The sequence below is a fragment of the Microcaecilia unicolor genome, chromosome 1, assembly GCF_901765095.1.
Source record: "Microcaecilia unicolor chromosome 1, aMicUni1.1, whole genome shotgun sequence".
Classification (NCBI taxonomy): domain Eukaryota; kingdom Metazoa; phylum Chordata; class Amphibia; order Gymnophiona; family Siphonopidae; genus Microcaecilia; species Microcaecilia unicolor.
The window spans coordinates 588,697,763-588,720,666 of NC_044031.1; the positions used below are offsets into that span (position 1 = coordinate 588,697,763).

General features: G+C 46.4%; 1 protein-coding gene across 2 annotated transcripts in view; it reads right to left on the reverse strand.

Moving 5' to 3' along the window:
• Positions 1–22,904, reverse strand: part of ASAP1 (ArfGAP with SH3 domain, ankyrin repeat and PH domain 1) — an 803,986-nt gene that overhangs the window by 500,472 nt on the left and 280,610 nt on the right. For both annotated transcript variants that reach the window (XM_030219214.1, XM_030219206.1), the window contains exon 8: positions 20,399–20,528. In XM_030219214.1, coding sequence (XP_030075074.1) covers positions 20,399–20,528 — 130 coding nt within the window. The remainder of the gene's footprint in view (positions 1–20,398; positions 20,529–22,904) is intronic.

The window sequence follows — 22,904 nt, forward strand, 5'->3', positions numbered from 1 at the left end:
CCGGGCTCCATCAGATGACATCACCCAGTTGTGAGATTATGAAGGCCTGCTTGACCTCGTAGAATTTACTTATCACAGAAGTCAGACTTAAGGCCTATAGTTCCCAACCTCTTCCTTACTTCTGCTATTGTGGAGAGGGACCTCATCTGCACTTCTCCAGTACTCCAGGACCACTCCCAACTCTAGAGAAGCATTGAAAAGATCAGCCAGCATAGCTGCTAGAAATTCCCTAAGTTCCTTCGGTACCCTCAGATGTTTGCCATCCAGCCTCATCGTTTTGTCCACCTTTAGTTTAGCTAGCTCCTCACAAACACAGTTCTCTGAAAATCGTTCAAGGACTACCACCCTTCCATCCCTATTTGTGTTTGTCTACTGCAGTCCTGATCCCAGTCCTTGTGAACAGAAATATCTGTTAAGCAATTCTGACTTATCGTTATGAGCTTCTACATATTCCTCTCCTTCACCTGAGTCTCAGAATGCCACTTTTGCACTTCCTCCTATCACTGACATATCTAAAAAATGTCTTGTCCATCCATTTTATCATAGTAGCCATTTTTTCTTCCACTTGTATTTTTGCTTTCCTGACTACTCTACCAGCTTCTCTTTTCAAGATATTGTCACCTGTCTTTCTCTTTCTGTGATCTCTTGTAGTTTATAAAAGCTAACTTATTTTTCCTTACCTTTTCAGCTACTACTTTTGAGAACCAAAGTGGCCTCCTTTTCCTCTTACTTTTAGTTACTTTCCTTAAAAAAAGTTTTGTTGCTCTTACAACAGCTCATTTCAGTTTTGCCCAATGCTTTCCAACTTCTACCAAATGTTCCCATTCAGACAATTCCTTGAGGTAATCCCCCATCTGAACAAAGTTTTTTTTTTAAGTGTAAAACTTTCACTTTTGAATGAACCCTCTCCACACCTATTTTTATATTAAACTACACTATCTGGTGATCACTGAATGCCAGATGATCACCTACTATAACATCAGAAACACTCTAGTAAGCACTAAGTCCAGTATGGCCCCACCCTGCATGGGTTCCATTACCAACTGCTGGAATAATTCCCCTGTAGAGAATCCAAGATCTCCCTGCTTCTAAAAAACCCCATAATAGAGATACCCCAATCAACATCAGGCACATGGAAATCACCTATTAGTAGTACTTCTACTTTCACTGCCATATTTTGAATGTCTTCAATTAAATCTGCCCACTTCTTCTGTCTGTGAAGGAGGCCTGTATATCACACCAGTGTAAATAAATTTGCCATTCCATCCTTCCAGATTAACTCACAGTGCCTCTTCCTTACCCTGTAGGTCCTACAATTGTGTGGCTTTAATATTATCTTCTACATATAGTGCCACACCCCCTTCCTTCCTTTCTTCCTACCCTGTCTTTCCTGAACAGATTATAGCCCAGTATAACTATATCCCAGTCATGGCTCTCTCTCTGTGATCAACACTAAATCCAAATAATAGTACACCTATGCTAACAGGGCAGCCAAGTTCCATTTTTTCCCATATTTTATACAGATATACAGGTGCCTTTGAGGGGCATAATCGAATGGCGCCAGCCAAATCGATGGCCGGCCATCTTAGGGCTGGTGCCGTAAGTGGGTGGAGCCAAGCGTATTTTCGAAATACATTTGGCGCCAGCCAAATCGCTCACCGGGTTTAGAGAAGGATCGCTGGGTTTATATGAGATGGCCGGCTTTGTTTTTCAGCCATAATGGAAAGCGGGCCCGGCCATCTCAAACCCAGCGAAATGCAAGGCATTTGGGTTTGGGAGGAGCCAGCATTTGTAGTGCACTGGTCCCCCTCACATGTCAGGACACCAACTGGGCACCCTAGGGGACACTTAAAAAAAAAAAAGCTTCCAGGTGCATAGCACCCTTACCATGTGTGCTGAGCCCCCCAAATCGCCCCCCCAAAACCCACTCGGCACAACTCTACACCATTACCATAGCCCTAAGGGGTGAAGGGGGGCACCTACATGTGGGTACAGTGGGTTTTGGGGGGGGTTGGAGGGCTCTACATTAACCACCACAAGTGGAACAGGTAGGGGGGGGGATGGGCCTGGGTCCACCTGCCTGAAGTGCACTGCACCCACTAAAAACTGCTCCAGGGACCTGCATACTGCTGTCAAGGAGCTGGGTATGACATTTCAGGCTGGCATACAGGCTGGCAAAAAAAAGTTTGTTTGTTTTTTTGGGTGGGAGGGGGTTGGTGACCACTGGGGGAGTAAGGGGAAGTGATCCTCGCTTTCCTCTGGTGGTCATGCGGTCAGTTGGGGCACTTTTTCCAAACTTGGTCCTAAAAATAAATGGACCAAGTCTGGCCGGCGAAATGCTCGTTCGAGCCGGCCTCTTTTTTTCCATTATAAGGCGAAGCCGGCCATCTCATACCCATGCCCCCGTTCCGCCCCCCATCCCTCCTTCGCTACCCTACCAACATGCCCCCTTGAAGGTTGGCCGGCGCCACGACGAAACAGCAGTTGAAGCCGGCCAAAATCGGCTTTCGATAATACCGATTTGGCCGGGATCAGGAGATCGCCGGCAATCTCCCGATTTGTGTCGGAAGATCGCCGGTGATCCCTTTCGAAAATAAGCCTGCAAGTGTCTATAAAATATTAAATACTAGAAAAAATCTTGCAGAAATCATACAGAGAATGAAGACATGGATATTATACTTGTTCAAGAGCAGTTGTAATTGCACATGTATGCTTTATAAAGGAAATGCATAAATTGCGACTCTGCCCACGCACCACCTCTGAGCAGGGCTACCCTATGAGTACACACCAGTTTGCACCATCCTACTTTTAGGCATGATCTAATTTTGTAACAGCCAATTTCTTTGGACTTATCGGCAGCATTTGATCTAGTTGACCATTCACTCCTCTTATCCCGTCTGTCAGATCTGTGTTTAATGCATACGGTTTTGTGTTGGTTTCATCCATCTCATTGTGGGGTGCCCAAGGCTCTATTCTCTCTCCTCTGTTGTTTAATTCATTCCTAAGTCCATTGGTGTCACTCATTCAAGAATGTACCATTTCATTTCATATTTATGCTGATGATATTCTTCTTCTACACCATACTAATCCAGCGAATCTTGATATTAGTCCATTACAACTTTGCTTAGATAGGATCGCTCAATGGCTGGCGACAAATTAGCAACAAATTGGTTGGTCCTTAACAGAGAAAAGATAGTAGACTGCTGTCTTACAGGATCCTTATCTCGCCCAATCTCCGATTTGCATTTGCTGGGTAAAACAATAACCCCAGCTGAATCATTTCATTATCTTGGAATTATATTTGATTATCAGCTATCCTTTGCTCATCAGGTTTCATATGTAAAGCAGGATTTTTCACATTACATCAATTACGTACTGTATGTAACTTGTTTGATCATTCTTCCTTTCATTCTCCTTTACTTACCCTTTTCAAGACTAGACTTGACTGTTGTAATATTGTTTATCCTAGTATTTTACATTGCCTTTTGAACAAACTGCAAATTCTACAGGACTGTATCATCCGGTTGCTTGGTTGCTTTGTCATTCTGGCCGGTTTGGGTATATGATACCTTTGCCCAAGGAACATCATTGGCTACTTGTGGAATGTCATAGTAAGTTTAAAATCCTGCTTTTAGCCTTTAAAGCATTTCGAATGGGCACTTCTTACTTACAATTCCTGACTATTCCATACACCCCACTCCGAATGCTTAGATCTACTAAAAATTATCCTATGGTTCTGCACACCCCATGAGTGGCTCATTATGAGTCTACCCATTGTAGTGCTTTCTCTTTTATGGCCTCTGCACTCTGGAATTTGTTACACCTGCTTATTTCGTGGATAACTTTCCCTTTGACGCTTTAAAGTTGCAATTAAGTCATTGTTATTTCAGGAAGCATATACTGGATGAGTTGTAAATGGTTTCTCTTGGTTGTGCTCTCCATCTGACCCTCTTTGTTGTCTTTCTGTTAGTTTGTGTGTTTTGTTGTGTTGTTTCAATCTTTTTATTTATGGAATATGGATATGAATGGTTTCTTTCCTATTGATTTTTTTTCATTCCTTTATATGTTTATTTAGATTGTACACTGCTTTGTCAGCCAAACGTGATACGGCAAGTCTGCAATAAATAAATAAATCTGGGCATGTAAAAAGGCATTTTTTGTGTGAAAAAGGCTTATAAATTTACCCTTCAAACGTCTGCCCATCAACAAAGCAGAGGCTTTATTAGCATTAAGGTTTAGATGATTTTCAACCAAACAATCCCCCAAAAAAGGCCTACCTCTATGAACTCTAATAGTTCACCTTGTATGACAGTCAAGAAAAGATGTTAAGGCAGCAGCCAAATGACATCAACAGAGCAGAAGTGATGGAACATAAGAAAAGAAATGCTGCTGCAGAAGCAGTACCAGTGAGGAAGTACAAGCTCTGCCAGTCCAATGAAAGGAACTGGAGAAGCTGAAAAGCAGAAGTGTGCAGCCTGACAGGGAACATGGGATAGGAGAGGGAAGGGAAGGTTGTAAAGGGGAAAGAACCACACCACAATCACATACATTCATACCCTGCCAATAACTCATCCCCCTTCAGTTCCTTATGTGCAAAACCTTGGCTGTATTTTTAGCTTTGTTAATTTAACTTTGCTGTAAGACATTGGATTTTTTTTTTTAAATAAAATAAATATCAACTGAAGAATGGTACTAGAAGGATTGTTTATAATACAGAAACACCAATACCTATTTTCAATACATGCCTAAAACATTTACATAGCTGTAAAATAAACCTAAATTTAGTTAAAATATTAGCGTCATCTAAGGGTCCTTTTACTAAGATGCACTAATGGATTTAGCGCCCATTATATTCCTATGGACATCTTATCATTTAGCATGCGCTAATTGTTAGAGCGTGCTACATCTGTTAGAACACCTTAGTAAAAGGACCCCTTAGTGAAGAAGTCCAGGACAGAACAACATTATTAGTAGGTTGTGTATTTGAGCAGAACCATAACATGATTATGCGTCTTTACTTCAAAAAATCTACATGCTCCTATCTAGGACACAGAATTTGGAAATACCCAGATGTATCTCATTCAACGCAAGAGCAGTATAAATTGTTTCTTTCTACAAGACAAGAGACTTTGGGATCCTTTTACCAAGCCACAAAAAAAAGTGGCTGGTGCTGGTGTCAGCAAATGGGTTTTCCATGCACTGGGGCCACTTTTAGCGCATGGCCACCATGCTATATTTTATTTTATTGGCCACACGCTAATTTCCCCATTAGCGTGTGGCCATTACCATGGGAGCCCTTACTGCCACCTATTTAGGAAGAGGTAAGGGGTCCTGCACAAATTGGATAGCATGCGGTAATGCGCCTGCACTATCTGATTAGCATAGGCACACCTACTCTCCATCCATGGGCATGCCTCCCACGCTGGAAAATAAAAAATCTTTTTCAGTGCGGGATTAGCATGTAGTGAGCGGGAAACTACATTCTAAGTGCATCCTCGGTAATACCCTTTTAATGTGTGGTTAGCCCACATTAGGCCTACCGTGCCTTAGTAAAAGAACCCCTTTGTCATTAGGAGCTAAAACTTTTCTTCATTATCTATGTAAATGTTTAATTTATTTTGCTGTGGTTAAGTAGCTATTCTTTGTGCTGGAACAATTAAGGTCTTTTCTTGATTTAAAGAAAGCGTTAATTCTGCCAGCTAATCGTAAGGGCCCCTTTCACTAAACCATGCTAGGTAGACCACTGGTAAAGACCCAGCATGGCTAATCTTATGTTCTAAGATGTATGTTTTTACTAAATAAAAATATCTTAAACCTACAGACATCTCACAAATACCCCCCTTCATAAATACTACCTCTAATCAGAATCAATATTAACCATAAACACTTTCAAATTGCAAAAATGTCTCCAAATGAACAGGATCAAGAAAAGCATTCAGAATTACTCAAAGAAATGAAACATCTACAAGGAAATTTAAGAAAGAATGTTGCTCCTATTGCCGAAACTTTAGACTGATTGCAAAACCTGTTTCCTATGTACTTGTGCATCCCTAACTACATTAGGAAAAACTTGAACAGAATACCCACAAATTAAGAAAGAGCCTTACTTCTTGAAATACACCTCAAAGACATTTATCTTGATCAAACAAGACTAAAACTAAGATGGTGGCCCAGAGATTTACAAAATCTTGAGTAGTTTCAAGAAATTTCACCAAATTAAAAGAATCTGATGCTTCTAAGACAACCAGAGTCCCCGCTTGCTAAGTCTGATGTATCTTAGAAATTGGTAAATAATATGAATTAAACAAGTGAATCTGAATTAGGCAGCACCAAAATCTCCTTAAATGATTTCCTAAACATGACATCTGCTGACAAAGTTCTACACTTTAGTAAATTCTAGAGGGAGAGATTCCTAGATGTAAACTGATTTTTAAAATGCTGTAACTTCTTATGGAGCATCAAACTGTCCTTGATAGAACAACAAATCCCTTGTATGGTATTCACTTGAGCTTCCAAATGAGTCATTCATCCCTCCATAGACAAAATTCTGAACTTAATTCAGTCATTTTTTTCAGAAGTCTGTTTAGAAAAATCTACAAGTTGACTTACAGAAGATTTCAAAAATATGCTCAATTCTAGTAACCACTGTCCTGATAGCCACAAAATAGACTTTCATTTTGAATTCAAACACTATTGGTGACATAAGGTCTGAAATCTCCACTGGAGCTGGAACCCTAACAGGTACCACATGTACATAAAGAAATGTATAACAGTTTTTTTATTTATTGGGATTAGCCAACTTTATGAAGGGATTCACCCAAGAGAGAGTATAACTTACACTTTGCTAATAGCAAAACAATAGGAAAATGACTAAATATAAGAATATAGGAAAATTGGAAATGGCAAATTGAAACCTAGTAATAGGACAAACATGAAACTGTGTCAAAAATACACACATTTAACAGTACTATAGAACAATTATATAACAGATATATAAAGAAAATGTCAGTAAAATACTAATTATACAATAACAGACAGCATGAAAGAACATACAAATATCATAGATATAACAAAGACAGCACAACACCAATGAAACACCTAATACGCATACATTAGTACAAACATAGTTATGATGTTAATGCTGTTCCTAAGACACAATGAAACATCTTACTATGTAGCCAAAGGGTCAAGTGCCGATATATAGATAGGGCCAAGACAGAGAAGGCAGAAGCAACTGGGGTAAACAGATGAGTGGCTAAACTGAAGGCAAATTATAAGTACAATTAAATAAGACATGTAGGGCTGGCTTAAGTTACAGGGTGTGCAGTAAGTTAGTCCAGGTGTAGTCCTTGATGTGCTTTGTACCAGCCATAGGGAAGTACGTGAATTTCCAGCTTTCACAGCAGTGCTGCAACTACTGCTAGGCATTTCATGAAAATTCTGGGAGTCAACGTGAGGTTAAAAGGCAGAATACACAGTAACATAGTAGATGACAGCAGAAAAAAGACCTGCAAGGTCCATCCAGTCTGCCCAACAAGATAAACTCATAAGTGCTACTTTTTGTGTATACCTGACCTTGATTTCTATCTGCCACTTTCAGGGCACAGACCATAGAAGTCTGCCCAGCACTAGCCCTGCCTCCCAACCACCAGCCCCACTTCCCCCCACCGGCTCTGCCACCCAATCTCCGCTAAGCTTTCGAGGACCCATTCCTTCTAAACAGGATTCCTTTATATTTATCCCACGCATGTTTGAACTTCGTTACCGTTTTCATCTCAACCACCTCCCACAGGAGGGCATTCCAAGTATCCACCACTCTCTCCATGAAAAAAATACTTCCTGACATTTTTCTTGAGTCTGCCCCCCTTCACTTTCATTTCATGTCCTCTAGTTCTACTGTCTTCCCATCTACGGAAAAGGTTCGTTTGCAGATTAATACCTTTCAAATATTTGAACGTCTGTATCATATCACCCCTGTTTCTCCTTTCCTCCAGGGTATACATGTTCAGGTCAACAAGTCTCTCCTCATATGTCTTGTAACGCAAATCCCATACCATTCTTGTAGCTTTTCTTTGCACCGCTTCAATTCTTTTTACATCCTTAGCAAGATACGGCCTCCAAAACTGAACATAATACTTCAGGTGGGGCCTCACCAACGACTTATACAGGGGCATTAAAACCTCTTTTCTTCTGCTGGTCACGCCTCTCTCTATACAGCCTAGCAACCTTCTGGGGAACCAGGCTCCGCAAAAACCCTTACACGCAAGAACAACTTGAAAAATGCAGCAAAACTGCCCAAGATGGTAGGACGACGTGAACTAAGGAGAGAAAAAAATCAAAGACAGTCCTGGTCCCACAAGGCAATGGTAGGCGTGAAGGCATGCAAATGCACAGCGATTGCTGCTAAAGGCTTCAATAAAAGAACATGTGTAGAGATTCTCTGCACCAGGCTCCACCAATGATATCACCCACATACGAAATGAGATTATATATCCTGCTTGGCCTTGGAGAAACAAGTAAACACTAAAACAAAGAAAAACCACCCTAGAACCCAAGTGAGACTTACCAACCTGTAGTTTCCAGCTTCTTCTCTGTCATATGTAACAGAGTGGATACCCGGGAGGGAGTGGAAAACATGAAAAAGGATCTGAGGAAGCTAGAAGAATGGTCTAAGGTTTGACAATTAAAATTCAATGCGAAGAAATGCAAAGTGATGCACTTAGGGAATAGAAATCCTCGGGAGATGTATGTGTTAGGCGGTGAGAGTCTGATAGGTACGGACGGGGAGAGGGATCTTGGGGTGATAGTATCTGAGTATTTGAAGGCGACGAAACAGAGTGACAAGGCAGTGGCCGTAGCTAGAAGGTTGTTAGGCTGTATAGAGAGAGGTGTGACCAGCAGAAGAAAGGGGGTGTTGATGCCCCTGTATAAGTCGTTGGTGAGGCCCCACCTGGAGTATTGTGTTCAGTTTTGGAGGCCGTTTTCATCTCTACCACCTCCCGCGGGAGGGCATTCCAAGTATCCACCACTCTCTCCATGAAAAAATACTTCCTGACATTTTTCTTGAGTCTGCCCACCTTCAATCTCATTTCATGTCCTCTCGTTCTACCACCTTCCCCTCTCCGGAAAAGGTTCGTTTGCGGATTAATACCTTTCAAATATTTGAACGTCTGTATCATATCACCCCTGTTTCTCCATTCTTCCAGGGTATACATGTTCAGGTCAGCAAGTCTCTCCTCATACGTCTTGTAACGCAAATCCCATACCATTCTTATAGCTTTTCTTTGCACCGCTTCAATTCTTTTTACATCCTTTTCAAGACAGGGCCTCCAAAACTAAACACAATACTCCAGGTGGGGCCTCACCAACGACTTATACAGGGGCATTAAAACCTCTTTTCGTCTGCTGGTCACACCTCTCTCTATACAGCCTAGCAACCTTCTGGCTATGGCCACTGCCTTGTCACACTGTTTCGTCGCCTTCAGATCCTCAGATACTATCACCCCAAGATCCCTCTCCCCTTCTGTACATATCAGACACTCACCGCCTAACACATACGTCTCCTGTGGATTTCTACTCCCTCAGTGCATCATTTTGCATTTCTTCGCATTAATTGCCAAACCTTAGACCAGTGATGGCGAACCTTTCAGAGACCGAGTGCCCAAACAGCAACCCAAAATCGAATTATTTATCTCAAAGTGCCGGTACTCATTATGGGCGGGGTCACCACATATGATTCCACCCCTATGATAGCCACACCCCTTACACCAGCCATAGCGCATATAAACAGACATCATTGAAAATATTATACTAGTATAGGAGAAAAAAATAACATGATTTTTTTTCATTATAAATCATTTCTGTAAGCTGTTACAGCTCCAGTATACCCAGTGCAAAATAAGACAGCAGATGTAAATTCTCAGATTGGACATATTCCAAACACTAAAATGAAAATAAAATAATTTTTTCTACCTTTGTTGTCTCTGATTCTGCTGCTCTCTTAACTCCATTTCCAGGGCTTCCTTTCCATTTCTTTACTTTCCTCATTTCTTCTTCATTTTTTGTCCTCCATCCATGTCCAGCAACCCTTCTCTCCCCTCCAGCCACAAATGGCCAGCCACCCTCCTCTCCCCCCTGCCCTCCCGCCCGCCCTACCAGCACCAGGCCACCCTCCCACTCAGCACCCAGCACCAGGCCTTCCTCCCACCCAGCACACAGTAGCACCCAGCATCAGGCCTCCCTCCCTCCCAGCACCAGGCCTCCCTCCCACCACCCAGTAGCACCAAGCCTCCCTCCCTCCCACCCAGCACCAGGCCTGCCTCCCTCCCAGCACCAGGCCTGCCTGCCTCCCTCCCAACACCACCCAGTAGCACCCAGCATCAGGCCTCCCTCCCATCCAGCACCCAGTAGCACCCAGCACCAGGCCTCCCTCCCTCCCAGCACCAGGCCTCCCTCCCACCACCCAGTAGCACCAAGCCTGCCTCCCTCCCACCCACCCAGCACCAGGCCTGCCTCCCTCCCAGCACCAGGCCTGCCTGCCTCCCTCCCAACACCACCCAGTAGCACCCAGCATCAGGCCTCCCTCCCACCCAGCACCCAGTGGCACCAAGCCTCCCTCCCTCCCAGCACCAGGCCTGCCTGCCTCCCTCCCTCTTCCAACCAACGAGGCACCAGGCCGCCCACCCTCCCTCCCTCCCTCTTCCAACTAACGAAAAGCCACCAGGCCGTCCGCCTGCCCTCCCTCCCAGCACCAGCGCTCGCCCTCCTCCTCTGAAATTGAAAAGGCTTCGGCAGCTGCAGTGAAACGCGTGGTCTTCGCTCGGTGCGCCTTCGGTCTTCGCTTGTGTCTGTCAAGCTCTGAGCTTGAGAGACACAAGCGAAGACCGAAGGCGCGCCAAGCGAAGACTACGCGTTTCGCTGCAGCTGCCGACGCCTTTTCTATTTCAGAGGAGGAGGGCGAGCGCTGGTGCTGAGAGGTGCTGGGAGGGAGGGCAGGCGGCCTGGTGGCTTTTCGTTAGTTGGAAGAAGGAGGGAGGGCGGGCGGCCTGGTGCTTCGTTGGTTGGAAGAGGGAGGGAGGGAGAGTGGGCGGAGCGGACCACCGACGGCGCGCGTGCCAAAGGAGAGGGCTCTGAGTGCCCTCTCTGGCACGCGTGCCATAGGTTCGCCATCACTGCCTTAGACCATTCTTCTAGCTTCTGCAGATCCTTTTTCATGTTTTCCACTCCCTCCTGGGTGTCCACTCTGTTACAAAGTATCATCCGCAAAAAGGCAAACTTTACCTTCTAACCCTTCGGCAATGTCACTCACAAATATATTGAACAGAATCGGCCCCAGCACCAATTCCTGAGGCACTCCACTACTCATCTTTCCATCATCCGAGCGAATTACATTAACCACCACCCTCTGGCATCTGTCAGTCAACCAGTTCCTAATCCAGTTCACCACATCGGGTCCTATCTTCAGTCTGTCAAGTTTATTCAAGAGCCTCCTGTGGGGAACCGTGTCAAAAGCTTTGCTGAAATCTAAGTAGATTACGTCTATAGCACGTCCCTGATTCAATTCTCTGGTCACTCAGTCAAAAGATTCAATGAGATTCGTTTGGCACAATTTACCTTTGGTAAAAAACCATGTTGTCTCGGATCTTACAACTTATTGGATTACAGGAAATTCACTATCCTTTCCTTCAGCATCGCTTCCATTACTTTTCCAATAACTGAAATGACGCTTACCGGCCTGTAGTTTCCAGCTTCTTCCCTATCACCACTTTTGTGAAGAGGGACCACGTCCGCTGTTCTCCAATCCCACGGAACCTCTCCCGTCTCCAAGGATTTATTAAACAAATCTTTAAGAGGACCCGCCAGAACCTCTCCGAGCTCCCTCAATATCCTGGGGTGGATCCCGTCCGGTCCCACGGCTTTGTCCACCTTTAGAATTTCAAGTTATTCATACAAACTCTGTTCCGTGAACGGTGCTATATCCACTCCATTCTCATATGTACTTTTGCCAGTCAATCGTGGTCCTTCTCCAGGATTTTGTTCTGTGAAAATCTGCTAAACAGAAGTATCTATTTAGCAAATTTGCTTTTTCTTCATCATTATCTACATAGCGGTTTGCAGCATCTTTCATTCTCACAATTCCATTTTTAGACTTCCTCCTTTCACTATTATACATGAAGAAATTTGTGTCACCCCCTCCTTACATTTCTAGCCATTTGTTCTTCCGCTTGCGCTTTCGCCAAACGTATCTCTGTCTTGGCTTCTTTCAGTTTCATCCGGTATTCCTCTCCGTGTTCCTCTTCTTGAGTATTCTTCTGTATTTCAGGAATGCCAACTCTTTAGCCTTTATTTTCTCAGCCACTTGCTTGGAGAACCATATCGGTTTCCATATCATCATGCTGATCAATCCATAGACTGGTGGGTTGTGTCCATCTACCAGCAGGTGGAGATAGAGAGCAATCCTTTTGCCTCCCTATATGTGGTCATGTGCTGCCGGAAACTCCTCAGTATGTTCTCTATCTCAGCAGGTGGTGGTCACACACAGCAGCAGCTCTGGCTAGGTCTCCAAGCCTAATCTTTAGGTTTTGTTGAGTACCTGGGGTTGAGGGCTCTTCTTGAGCAAGTGCAAACCTGGTGGTGCCAGGTCCCTCCTTTTCTCCCCCCTCCCGTTGGCTCCGTTTAAAAAAAAAAAAAATTTGGATGTCCTTTAAGGGCGTTTATTTCAACGTTTATATCAACGTTTATTGCAGCTGCTCACTGGGACACCAGTTCGTTACAGCTCGGAGCGAGAAGCAGGTAATTTTACCTTTTTATAGCGGGCAGGGGGTTCCCCGTTCGGTCTCTACATGGCTTATGGCGTTGGAGGGCGAGGGCGCAAAGATTAGCTCCCCAGACCGCGTGTGTGCGTCTAGCGGGGGTTTCAAAGCCTGAATCGCCTTTGTTGAGCATCAGTATGGAGTCCGGTCACTGTCCCGGTTCTTCCTCCGGTGCGGCGGTTTTTCCCGCCATAAGCGCCCATTCCACGTTGGCCGGCCACTCTGCTCGGACGGCTTCTTCTTGGGCTGCCCTCGAGCTGGGAGACGTTAATACTATGGTCGCCCTTGATTCGGGCGACGGTAAGAAAGCGGCCAAAGTTAAGCGCCGTTCTTCCCGTGCGGCTTCTTCTCGGAGTTTCGCGCCGGACGCCATTTTGGATGCGCAGCACGTTTCTCCCCCACTCTTGCGAGCGCCGGTTGAGGGTGCGGCTAGGGCCCTGGCCCAAGCTGCAGAAGTGCACAGTTCGGGGGGATTCTCCCCTGAGTTCATTTTGCTGCTGCATCAGGCTTTTCTTATGCAAAACGCTGCCCCTGCCCCCCTGTCTGTTAAAGGGGTTGAGGCCTCCAGAAGCAAACGCCCTTGGGTGGATTTCCAGGCCCTAGAGGACTCTGTCTCCTCTGATGTAGATGAGGGCAGCGTATCTGAGTTCTCCCAACGGTCCTTTGGGGATTCCTTGGAGAAGACGGATTCCAGCTCGGATGGAGCGGATGACCCCTCTGCAGCACGGATCTTTCGCTCAGAGGATTTGCCCAACCTGTTAGTGCAGGCCATGAGCATTTTGAAGATTTCCTCTCCGGAGGACGTCTCTCCCTCAGCCTCTGTTGGCTCCGCCATTATGCTGGGGAAGAAGCGCCCGCCTAGAACCTTCCACGTGCATGAGGCCATGCGCACCTTGATTTCGGCTCAATGGGATGTCCCAGAAGCGAGCCTCAAAGTGGCTAGGGCTATGTCCCGCCTCTATCCTCTGCCTGAAGGTGAACGGGAGGCCTTTCTTTGGCCTACTGTGGATTCTTTAATCACTGCGGTGACTAAGAAAACGGCGTTGCCAGTGGAAGGTGGCACGGCCCTAAAGGACGCCCAAGACAGAAGATTGGAGGCGGCTTTAAGGTCGTCCTTCGAGGCGGCTGCTTTAAGTTTGCAGGCCTCAGTTTGCGGCTCCTATGTGGCCAGGGCGTGCCTGACGATTGTGCAGCAGGCTTCCCCCTCGGATCCTTCCTTGAGGGCTGATTGGCCGGCCCTGGAATCGGGCTTGGCTTATTTGGCAGACTTGCTGTATGATGTCTTGAGAGCCTTAGATAAAGGTATGGCTCAGACAGTCTCTGCGCGGCGTTGGCTTTGGCTGAAGCATTGGTTTGCGGACCACGCCTCTAAGTCTCGCCTGGCTAAGTTGCCTTTTAAAGGCAAGCTGCTCTTTGGGGTCGAGCTGGACAAGATTGTGACCGATCTCGGCACGTCTAAGGGCAAGAGGTTACCAGAGGTCAGGGCTCGGGCCAGTGGTGCTCGCCCCGGTTCCTCCAAAGGACGGTTTCAGGAAGCCCATCGGTATCGCCCAGGCAAGTCGGGCTCTTCTGCCCCCTCTTCTTTCAAGAGAAACTTCTCCCCCAAGCAGCATTCCTTTCACAGAAAACCGCCGTCCCGGAGGTGCGTCCTCCGGTCCTCCCCCAGGGTCTCATACCCAATGACGGGGCCCTGGTCCATGGCCCAGTGCAGATTGGAGGACGCCTGTCCTAATTTCTGGGAGAGTGGACCAGGGTAACTTCAGACGCTTGGGTGCTGGAAGTCATCAGAGACGGCTACAAGCTAGAGTTCTGCCGACCCTTAAGAGACGGGTTTGTGCACTCTCCCTGCAAGTCTCCGGTCAAAGCTGTGGCAGTGCAGCAGACTTTGGACAATCTGATATGCCTGGGTGCGGTCGTTCCGATGCCAGAAGATTAGCTTGGCAAGGGACGTTACTCCATTTACTTTGTGGTACCAAAGAAAGGAGGTTCTGTACGGCCTATCCTCGACCTCAAAGGGGTCAATCGGGCCTTGAAAGTTCGGCACTTCCGAATGGAGACTCTCCGCTCTGTTATAGCGGCAGTGAAGGCAGGGGCGTTCCTGGCATCCTTGGACATCAAGAAAGCTTACTTGCATATTCCCATCTGGCCTCCTCATCAACGCTTTCTGCGTTTTGCAGTCCTGGGCCGATACTTCCAGTTCAGAGCCCTTCCGTTCGGGTTGGCTACTGCTCCGCGGACCTTCTCCAAAGTAATGGTGGTCATCGCGGCCTTCCTACGAAAGGAAGGAGTACAAGTCCATCCTTATCTGGACGACTGGTTGATCCGAGCCCCCTCTTATGCAGAGTGCGGAAGAGCTGTAGACCGGGTGATTGCTCTTTTGAGCTCCCTGGGGTGGATCATCAACGGGGAGAAAAGCCAGCTGCGCCCGACTCAGTCCCTGGAATATCTGGGAGTTCGTTTCGACACTCAAGTGGGGGTAGAGTGTTCCTGCCGGACAATCGGTTTGTCAAGCTTCAGGCTCAGGTGGACCAGTTCCTAGCAGCCTCTCCTCTTCGGGCTTGGGACTATGTGCAGCTGTTGGGCTCTATGACGGCCACGATGGAAGTAGTGCCCTGGGCCAGGGCTCATATGAGACCACTGCAATTCTCTCTGCTGCAGCGCTGGACTCCAGTGTCGGAGGATTACGCTGTGCGCTTTCCCTTGGACCTAGCGGTGCGCAAGGCGCTGAGCTGGTGGCTGAGGACAGACAAGTTGTCCGCAGGGATGCCTCTTTTGACCCCGGAGTGGGTTGTCGTCACGACGGACGCCTCTTTGTCGGGCTGGGGAGCCCACTGCTTGGGAAGGACAGCGCAGGGGCTCTGGTCTCCTGCAGAGGCAAAGTGGTCTATCAACCTCCTGGAACTCAGAGCCATTCGGTTGGCGCTTTTGGAGTGTCTCCCGGTACTGGCGTTGAAGCCAGTACGGGTCCTGTCGGACAATGCCACGGCTGTGGCCTATGTCAAACGCCAGGGAGGTACCAAGAGCGCCCCTCTAGCCAAGGAGGCCATGAATCTATGCCAGTGGGCGGAAGCGAACCTGGAGCAGCTGTCGGCGGCCCACATTGCCGGAGTCATGAATGTCAAGGCGGACTTTCTCAGTCGCCATACCTTGGATCCCGGAGAGTGGCAGTTATCGGCTCAGGCGTTCTTGGACATCACGAAGCACTGGGGCCAGCCGAGCCTAGATCTGATGGCGTCATCGGCCAATTGCCAAGTGCCGCGCTTTTTCAGCAGAGGACGGGACCCTCGATCTCTGGGAGTAGATGCTCTTCTCCAACAGTGGCCGACACAGGAGCTTCTCTATGTGTTCCCGCCCTGGCCCATGTTGGGCAGGGTGCTAGACCGGGTGGCAAAGCATCCGGGCCGGATAATCCTGGTGGGTCCGGACTGGCCCAGACGTCCCTGGTATGCGGACTTGATCAGGCTCTCAGTGGACGGCCCTCTGCGGCTGACAGCGGAGCAGGGCCTGTTGCATCAGGGTCCCGTGGTGATGGAGGATCCCTCCCCCTTTGGTCTTACGGCCTGGCTATTGAGCGGCAGCGTCTGAGGAAGAAGGGCTTCTCAGACAAGGTCATCGCCACTATGCTGAGAGCGAGGAAGCGCTCTACTTCTACTGCTTACGCCAGGGTTTGGCGTACCTTTGCAGCGTGGTGTGAAGCAGGCTCACTTTCTCCCTTAACTGCTCCAATTTCTTCAGTGTTGGCGTTCCTGCAAGAAGGTCTGGAGAAAGGCCTGTCGCTCAGTTCCCTTAAAGTCCAGGTAGCGGCTCTGGCTTGCTTCAGGGGCCGCCTGAAGGGTGCTTCCCTGGCTTCGCAGCCAGATGTGGTGCGCTTTCTCAAGGGAGTTAATCACCTGCGCCCTCCTCTGCACTCAGTGGTACCTGCGTGGAATCTCAATCTGGTGCTAAGAGCCTTGCAGAAGCCGCCTTTTGAACCCTTGTCGAGGGCATCTCTGAAAGACCTGACGTTGAAAGCAGTCTTTTTGGTGGCTATCACTTCAGCCAGAAGAGTTTCCGAGCTCCAGGCGCTATCTTGTCGAGAGCCCTTTCTGCAGTTCACTGAGGCAGGAGTGTCTATTCGCACAGTGCCTTCCTTCCTGCCCAAGATTGTTTCTCGCTTCCATGTGAATCAGCAGCTCTGTCTCCCATCCTTTCGTAGGGAGGACTACCCAGAGGAGTACTCTGCTCTCAAATATCTAAATGTGAGACGAGTCATCATCAGATACTTGGAAGTGACCAATGATTTCCGGAAGTCGGATCATCTGTTTGTCCTGTTTGCAGGTCCTCGTAAGGGTCTGCAGGCTGCTAAGCCTACAGTGGCAAGATGGGTCAAGGAAGCCATTGCAGCGGCTTATGTGGCCGTGGGGAGGGTGCCGCCTATCCGGCTGAAGGCTCACTCCACTAGAGCTCAGGCGGCCTCGATGGCAGAGGCCGGGTCCGTCTCCTTGGAAGAGATTTGTAAGGCGGCAAACTTGGGCATCGGCTCATACCTTCTCTAGGCATTACCGCTTGACTGTGGCTGCTCGAGCGGAGGCCCGGTTTGGAGCTTCAGTGTTGCGGTCAGGGATTTCTATGTCCCGCCCTGGGTGAGTACTGCTTCGGTACATCCCACCAGTCTATGGATTGATCAGCATGATGATATGGAAGGTAAAATTATGTATCATACCTGATAATTTTCTTTCCATTAATCATAGCTGATCAATCCATAGCCCCTCCCAGATATCTGTACTGTTTTTATTCTGGTTGCATTTCAGGTTCAAGTTTAGTCTTCAGTTCCTGTTCAGGAGGACTTCGTGTTCAAGTTTTTTCAATTGGATTCTTCAGGAGTTGAGACGATTTTGTGTTACAGTGAGCTGCTGCATTCCTCTCCCCTCCATTTTTCGGGGCTGGATTGAGACCTAAATTCTGCCGGTGCTCCCTCCCGCTTCGTGCGGCTGTAGGGCAGCTATGTACCCCTCCCGCTTCGGCGGTGTTAGGGTCAGTCAGCTCCTTCCGCGGTTGCAGGATAAGCCAGATCCCCCCGCATCGGCGGGGTCGTGTCCCTCCCCCGCTCCGCGGGGATGAGCTGGACGGATTCCCCTCCCCACGTGTGGGGATGAGCTGGGTTAATTCCCCTCCCCCGTTTCGGCGGTGGTGAGCTGGGCAGAGTGTCCCTTTGTGGGTGTAATTCTCTAAGTGCTGAGTCCTGCGGATGGAGCTTTGATATCGACATACTGAGGAGTTTCCGGCAGCACATGACCACATATAGGGAGGCTCTCTATCTCCACCTGCTGGTAGATGGACACAACCCACCAGTCTATGGATTGATCAGCTATGATTAATGGAAAGAAAATTATCAGGTATGATACATAATTTTACCTTCCTTTTCTCTTGCTTTTATTTACTCTCCTTACATAAAGGTGTGTGGCCATATTTATAGCTTCTGTCAGCCTGGACCACTGTCCTTCCACTTCTTGTACGTCCTCCCAGCCCATCAGCTCCTTCCTCAGGTATTTCCCCATTTTACTAAAGTCAGCATGCTTGAAATCCAGGACTTTGAGTGGCCGCCCTCCACTTCAGCTGTCATATCAAACCAAACTGTTTGATGGTCAGTGCTGCCCAGCTGGGCACCCACTCGGACATTTGACACACTATCCCCCATTTGTGAGCACCAGATCCAGCGTTGCTCCCTCCTTCATGGGTTCCGTCACCATTTGTCTGAGCAGAGCACTTTGGAAAGCATCCACGATCTCTCTACTTCTTTCCGATTCCGCAGGTGGAACCTTCCAATCTACATCCGGCAGATTGAAATCTCCCAGCAACAGCACTTCTCTCTTCTTTCCCAACTTTTGAATATCTGTGATCAGATCTTTATCTAGTTCCTCCAATTGTGTCGGAGGTCTGTAGACAACACCCACGTGGACAGAGGTTCTACCATCTCTTCTGAAGGTGATCCATATCGCTTCTTCCTTTCCCTAGGTCCCTGTCATTTCAGTCGCTGCGATATCATTTCTCACATACAGAGCTACTCCTCCACCTTTACGACCATATCCTTCCTAAATAGATTATAGCCTGGTATGTTTGCATCCCATTCATGGGAACCATGAGCCATGTCTCCGTGATTGCAACAACGTCTAAGTCTGCCTCCAACATCAGGGCTTGAAGGTCATGAACTTTATTGCTTAGACTGCGAGCATTTGTGGTCACCGCTTTCCATCTACGTTTCCGTGGAATTTTTTTCTTCTGTTTAGTTTCTTGTTTAGTCTCACTTCCTGCTGTGTTGGTAAGAAGTGATTTGCTAAGATTGTTGTTTTCATTGCTTTCTTTTCTACTGACGCATCTTGTCTTTAGCTGGGGGTGACCACTTGAACTGAACTGCCTCAATATGCAATGGAAAAATGCTGTAAAGAGGTCCACCTCCTCCACTCTGGGTCGGGGCCGGCAGCCCTGTTAGGCTCACACGTTTCCAGCAAAGAACCAGACTGCCATACGGACTTAGGACTAAAGTGCTTTATTCTCAATTCAGTTCCACTCTCAAAATTGAAATGCAGTTCACAAACAAGGTTCAGGCCGGGTTCAAAACTCCAGCCAACATTCAGTTCCTTAACAGTTCAGGCCCACTTCCTTTGCACTACCTCCCCTCTCCCTCAGAAGGGCTCAGTCAAAGTTCAGCCTGCTGTTCTATACATCCCAATAATTCAACCCTTTCACAAACAGTCTCTTCAAAGGAAATCACTACTTAATGCCCCTTATATATATATATATACGTAACAGAAACTTATAATGCAAATTCTTGTAACTGTATACTTCCCGCCAATCTTGGTCCCTCTTTCAAACTCAAAAGCAAACGCTCCATTGTGTAGTTCCCAAAATCTCGTGCCAAAAGTTACCACTCTAGTCAACAGTGTGTCCACCGTGACTTTCTTTACTATGGCATAATAAAGGTTGGTGAGACCCTTGTGAACTGCAGGTAATGGCCAACTATCATCACAGTCTGATTCTCTAAAATCTACTGGTTTGATGCATAATAAGCCTTGTATGTAATGCTGCAATTGTAAATAGGGATAACAATCAGTCTCCTTCAATTGATACTCCTTTTGCAATTGATCATAGGACACCATCTGCGGTTCATATGCATCTAAGACATGTTTGTAGCAAGTATATTCCCCAAGTCTGCCGTCAAAGGAAAGCTTCCAACTGCAACCCTGGTTGAAAATCTGCATTACTACAAATGGGCAAAAATCGGGAGCAATACGTATGCAATCCAAATGTTTTCCAAAACATGGTCCAAGCCCATCTCACCTCAAATTTGGGGGGGTGGCCAATTTAGCATGTAAAACATAAGCCAAATGATATGGGGCCACTACCCCTGACTCCAAATCCATACCACAAAATTCAGAAGTATGGTATACCCAATCTGAAGCACAATGCAAATGACTAGCTATTGCATAGGCTCTTAAATCGGGAAGGCCCAACCCCCCCATCTCTCTTCGATAATTGTAACTGTTTAAGGGAGGCTCTCAGTCAAAAGAAAGATTTTTAAAATTAAAATCTTCTAAACAAATCCTTACTTCACACATCTGAAGCTGAAACAACCTTCTTTCCTTCTCCATCTCTTCAGCTATCTCAGCTCCTGTTATCTCCGTTCGTATCATTCCATGTTGCTTTGCGTGTTCTCTTTTTTCCTTTTCAATTTTTGTTCTGCAGGGGTACAATCAAGAAGGATTTACAGCTCAAAGATCTTGTAGTTTTACTTGAGTATCACACATTAAACTGAAATGAGAAAATAATCATTTAATGGAATGAACTCTGATTTAATGTGATGTAATTGCTGTTACCTCTCTTTTAGAGATCATGAAGCAACATCACATTTCAAGTAACATTTACAATACTGAGGGGTTTTTTTTTTTACTAAGGCGTGTTAATGATTAGCGCAAGCTAAATGGTAAGGAATATAATGGGCACCTTATTATGTAGCGCATGCTAAATCTGTTAGTGTACCTTAGTAAAGGACCCCTGAATTCAAGTGAAAATACACTGCACAACAGATTACATAAATTTTTATCATATGTTTTCTTATTCCAGAGAAAAAGAAAACTCAGTAGCTCTTTTCAGCAAATTACCTTGCTGTTGGTAATCTTTTACCCAACGATAAGAGTACATTCATCCCTGTAATGGCAATAGTGACTATGTGTGTGCAGGCCAAAAAAATCAAATATTTTTCTTTACATTTTATGTGAAGGGCATTTCTATCAATGGACACCCACATTACATGCCACCTGCGCACATAAATATACTGATTGTCAGCACTTTGCAGGTGTAAAGCAACTAAGAACCCGATGCACAAAGCTTGCCGAGCTTTAAAAGTTTGCTTTAGACTAATTGTAGCCAGTCTAAAACAAATATTATTTGGCAAATAATGCACAAAGGGGTTTCCATGGCTCTATTGTATGCCATTAGCAGCTACCGAGAATCCTATGCAAATGCATTGCAAAGCGCTCATTAGTATTAAAATGAGCATTCTGAAAACGCACAGACCTGAACAACTAACTTTACTGTGCAAAATTTTGCGGCAAGTCTGGACTTGTCATTATGGGGAGCAGCCTGCTTGCATTGTAGGCCCTCCTGCCTCCAGTGTCTTGAAAGTATGTTGGGGGGGGGGGTGTCACTAGACAACCAGAAAGTTGTTTATTTATTTATTTGCAGCATTTGTATCCCACATTTTCCCACACACAAGCAGGCTCAATGTGGCTACAAGTCAATAAGAAATAGGGTCAGGTAAGGGAAGGGTACATGTGTAAAATAAGGTACAAAATAATAAGGAATAAAATGGTCCTTGGAGGCAATGTTGGTCTTTAAAGAGCGCCTAAAGTCTTAATGATCATGCACCATTTTCACACAGTTCGGTAATGCATTCCACAACTGCGTTCCTAAGGAGAAGAAATTAGACGCGTAGGTGGTTTTGTATTTAAGTGTTTAGACTGAGGGGTGGTTGGAAGGGAGGTGGTCAACTGGACCACCAAGGATTGTAGTTGGTTTGTGGGGGGGTGAAAGGGGGAGTGGGAGGCGGTGCACTGGACTACCAGGGATGTTTGGTTTGGGGGGAGGGGGCGCTGTTGGGAGGCAGTCCAACTGGACCAGCAGGGATCTTCTGCACATGTAGGGGAAGGGAGGGGGAGTCACTAGACCACCAGGGAGGTTTTTGTTTTGAGTTGTGCGGGGGAGGGGCTCAAGAGGGTTTCAGCTGGACTCTGGTGGACCCCTCTTGAGACCCTTTGCACAGCTCAAAAAAATTCCCTGGTGGTCTAATGTCAAAAGCATCTGACAGCTCGAGTCACAAACAGCGACCAACTGTGCAAAGGGGGATCCGTGCATCAGTCACTATTTGCGACTTGATAAATTTTGCTGTGGCAGCCGATTTTAACTGCTACCTTTGTGCATTGGCCCATAAGTGCTATTCTGTAAGGAAGCGCTTAAATGGCATAGAGTGTAAATGCAAAAGAGAAGTTCACATGGGTGAACATTGAAGGAGCATTGGCGATGCTGCCACTTCAGCACATAGCTTATAAACTGTTAAGTTATGTGTACCTACTGTCATGCCATGTCCAAGTTTACGTAACTGTGAGCACCTAACTTTTAGGCCTGCTGATGCCAGGTTATGCTAGTATTTATAGCAGATGTTATTATAGAATAATCCTTCATTGAGCTGCATTAGGTACCTAAAAACAAGCACCCACTTATGGAATTGTACTATTTCAGGGGACAAAATCATTAACCTATTAGCCCAAAGTATATTCACATTTCCCACAGATTACTGAAAAAAATGGGCGTGACTCAGTTTGTACACTGAGCCTTACTTTTTGTTCATGCTTTGCTTTACGATAAGTTTGGTACTCCAATAACTTCACATATTTAGGCAGCTGCTTCAGCCAGGAAATAATTTTTGTCAAAGAAAATGTCACAAGTCCTTTGTTATGTGATCACTGATTGGGAAGCTGATGCAGAAAACTACCACAAGTCTAACTGTGTGCATGGAAGCACACAACATTAAACTGAATGGTAATGAGGTCATTAAAA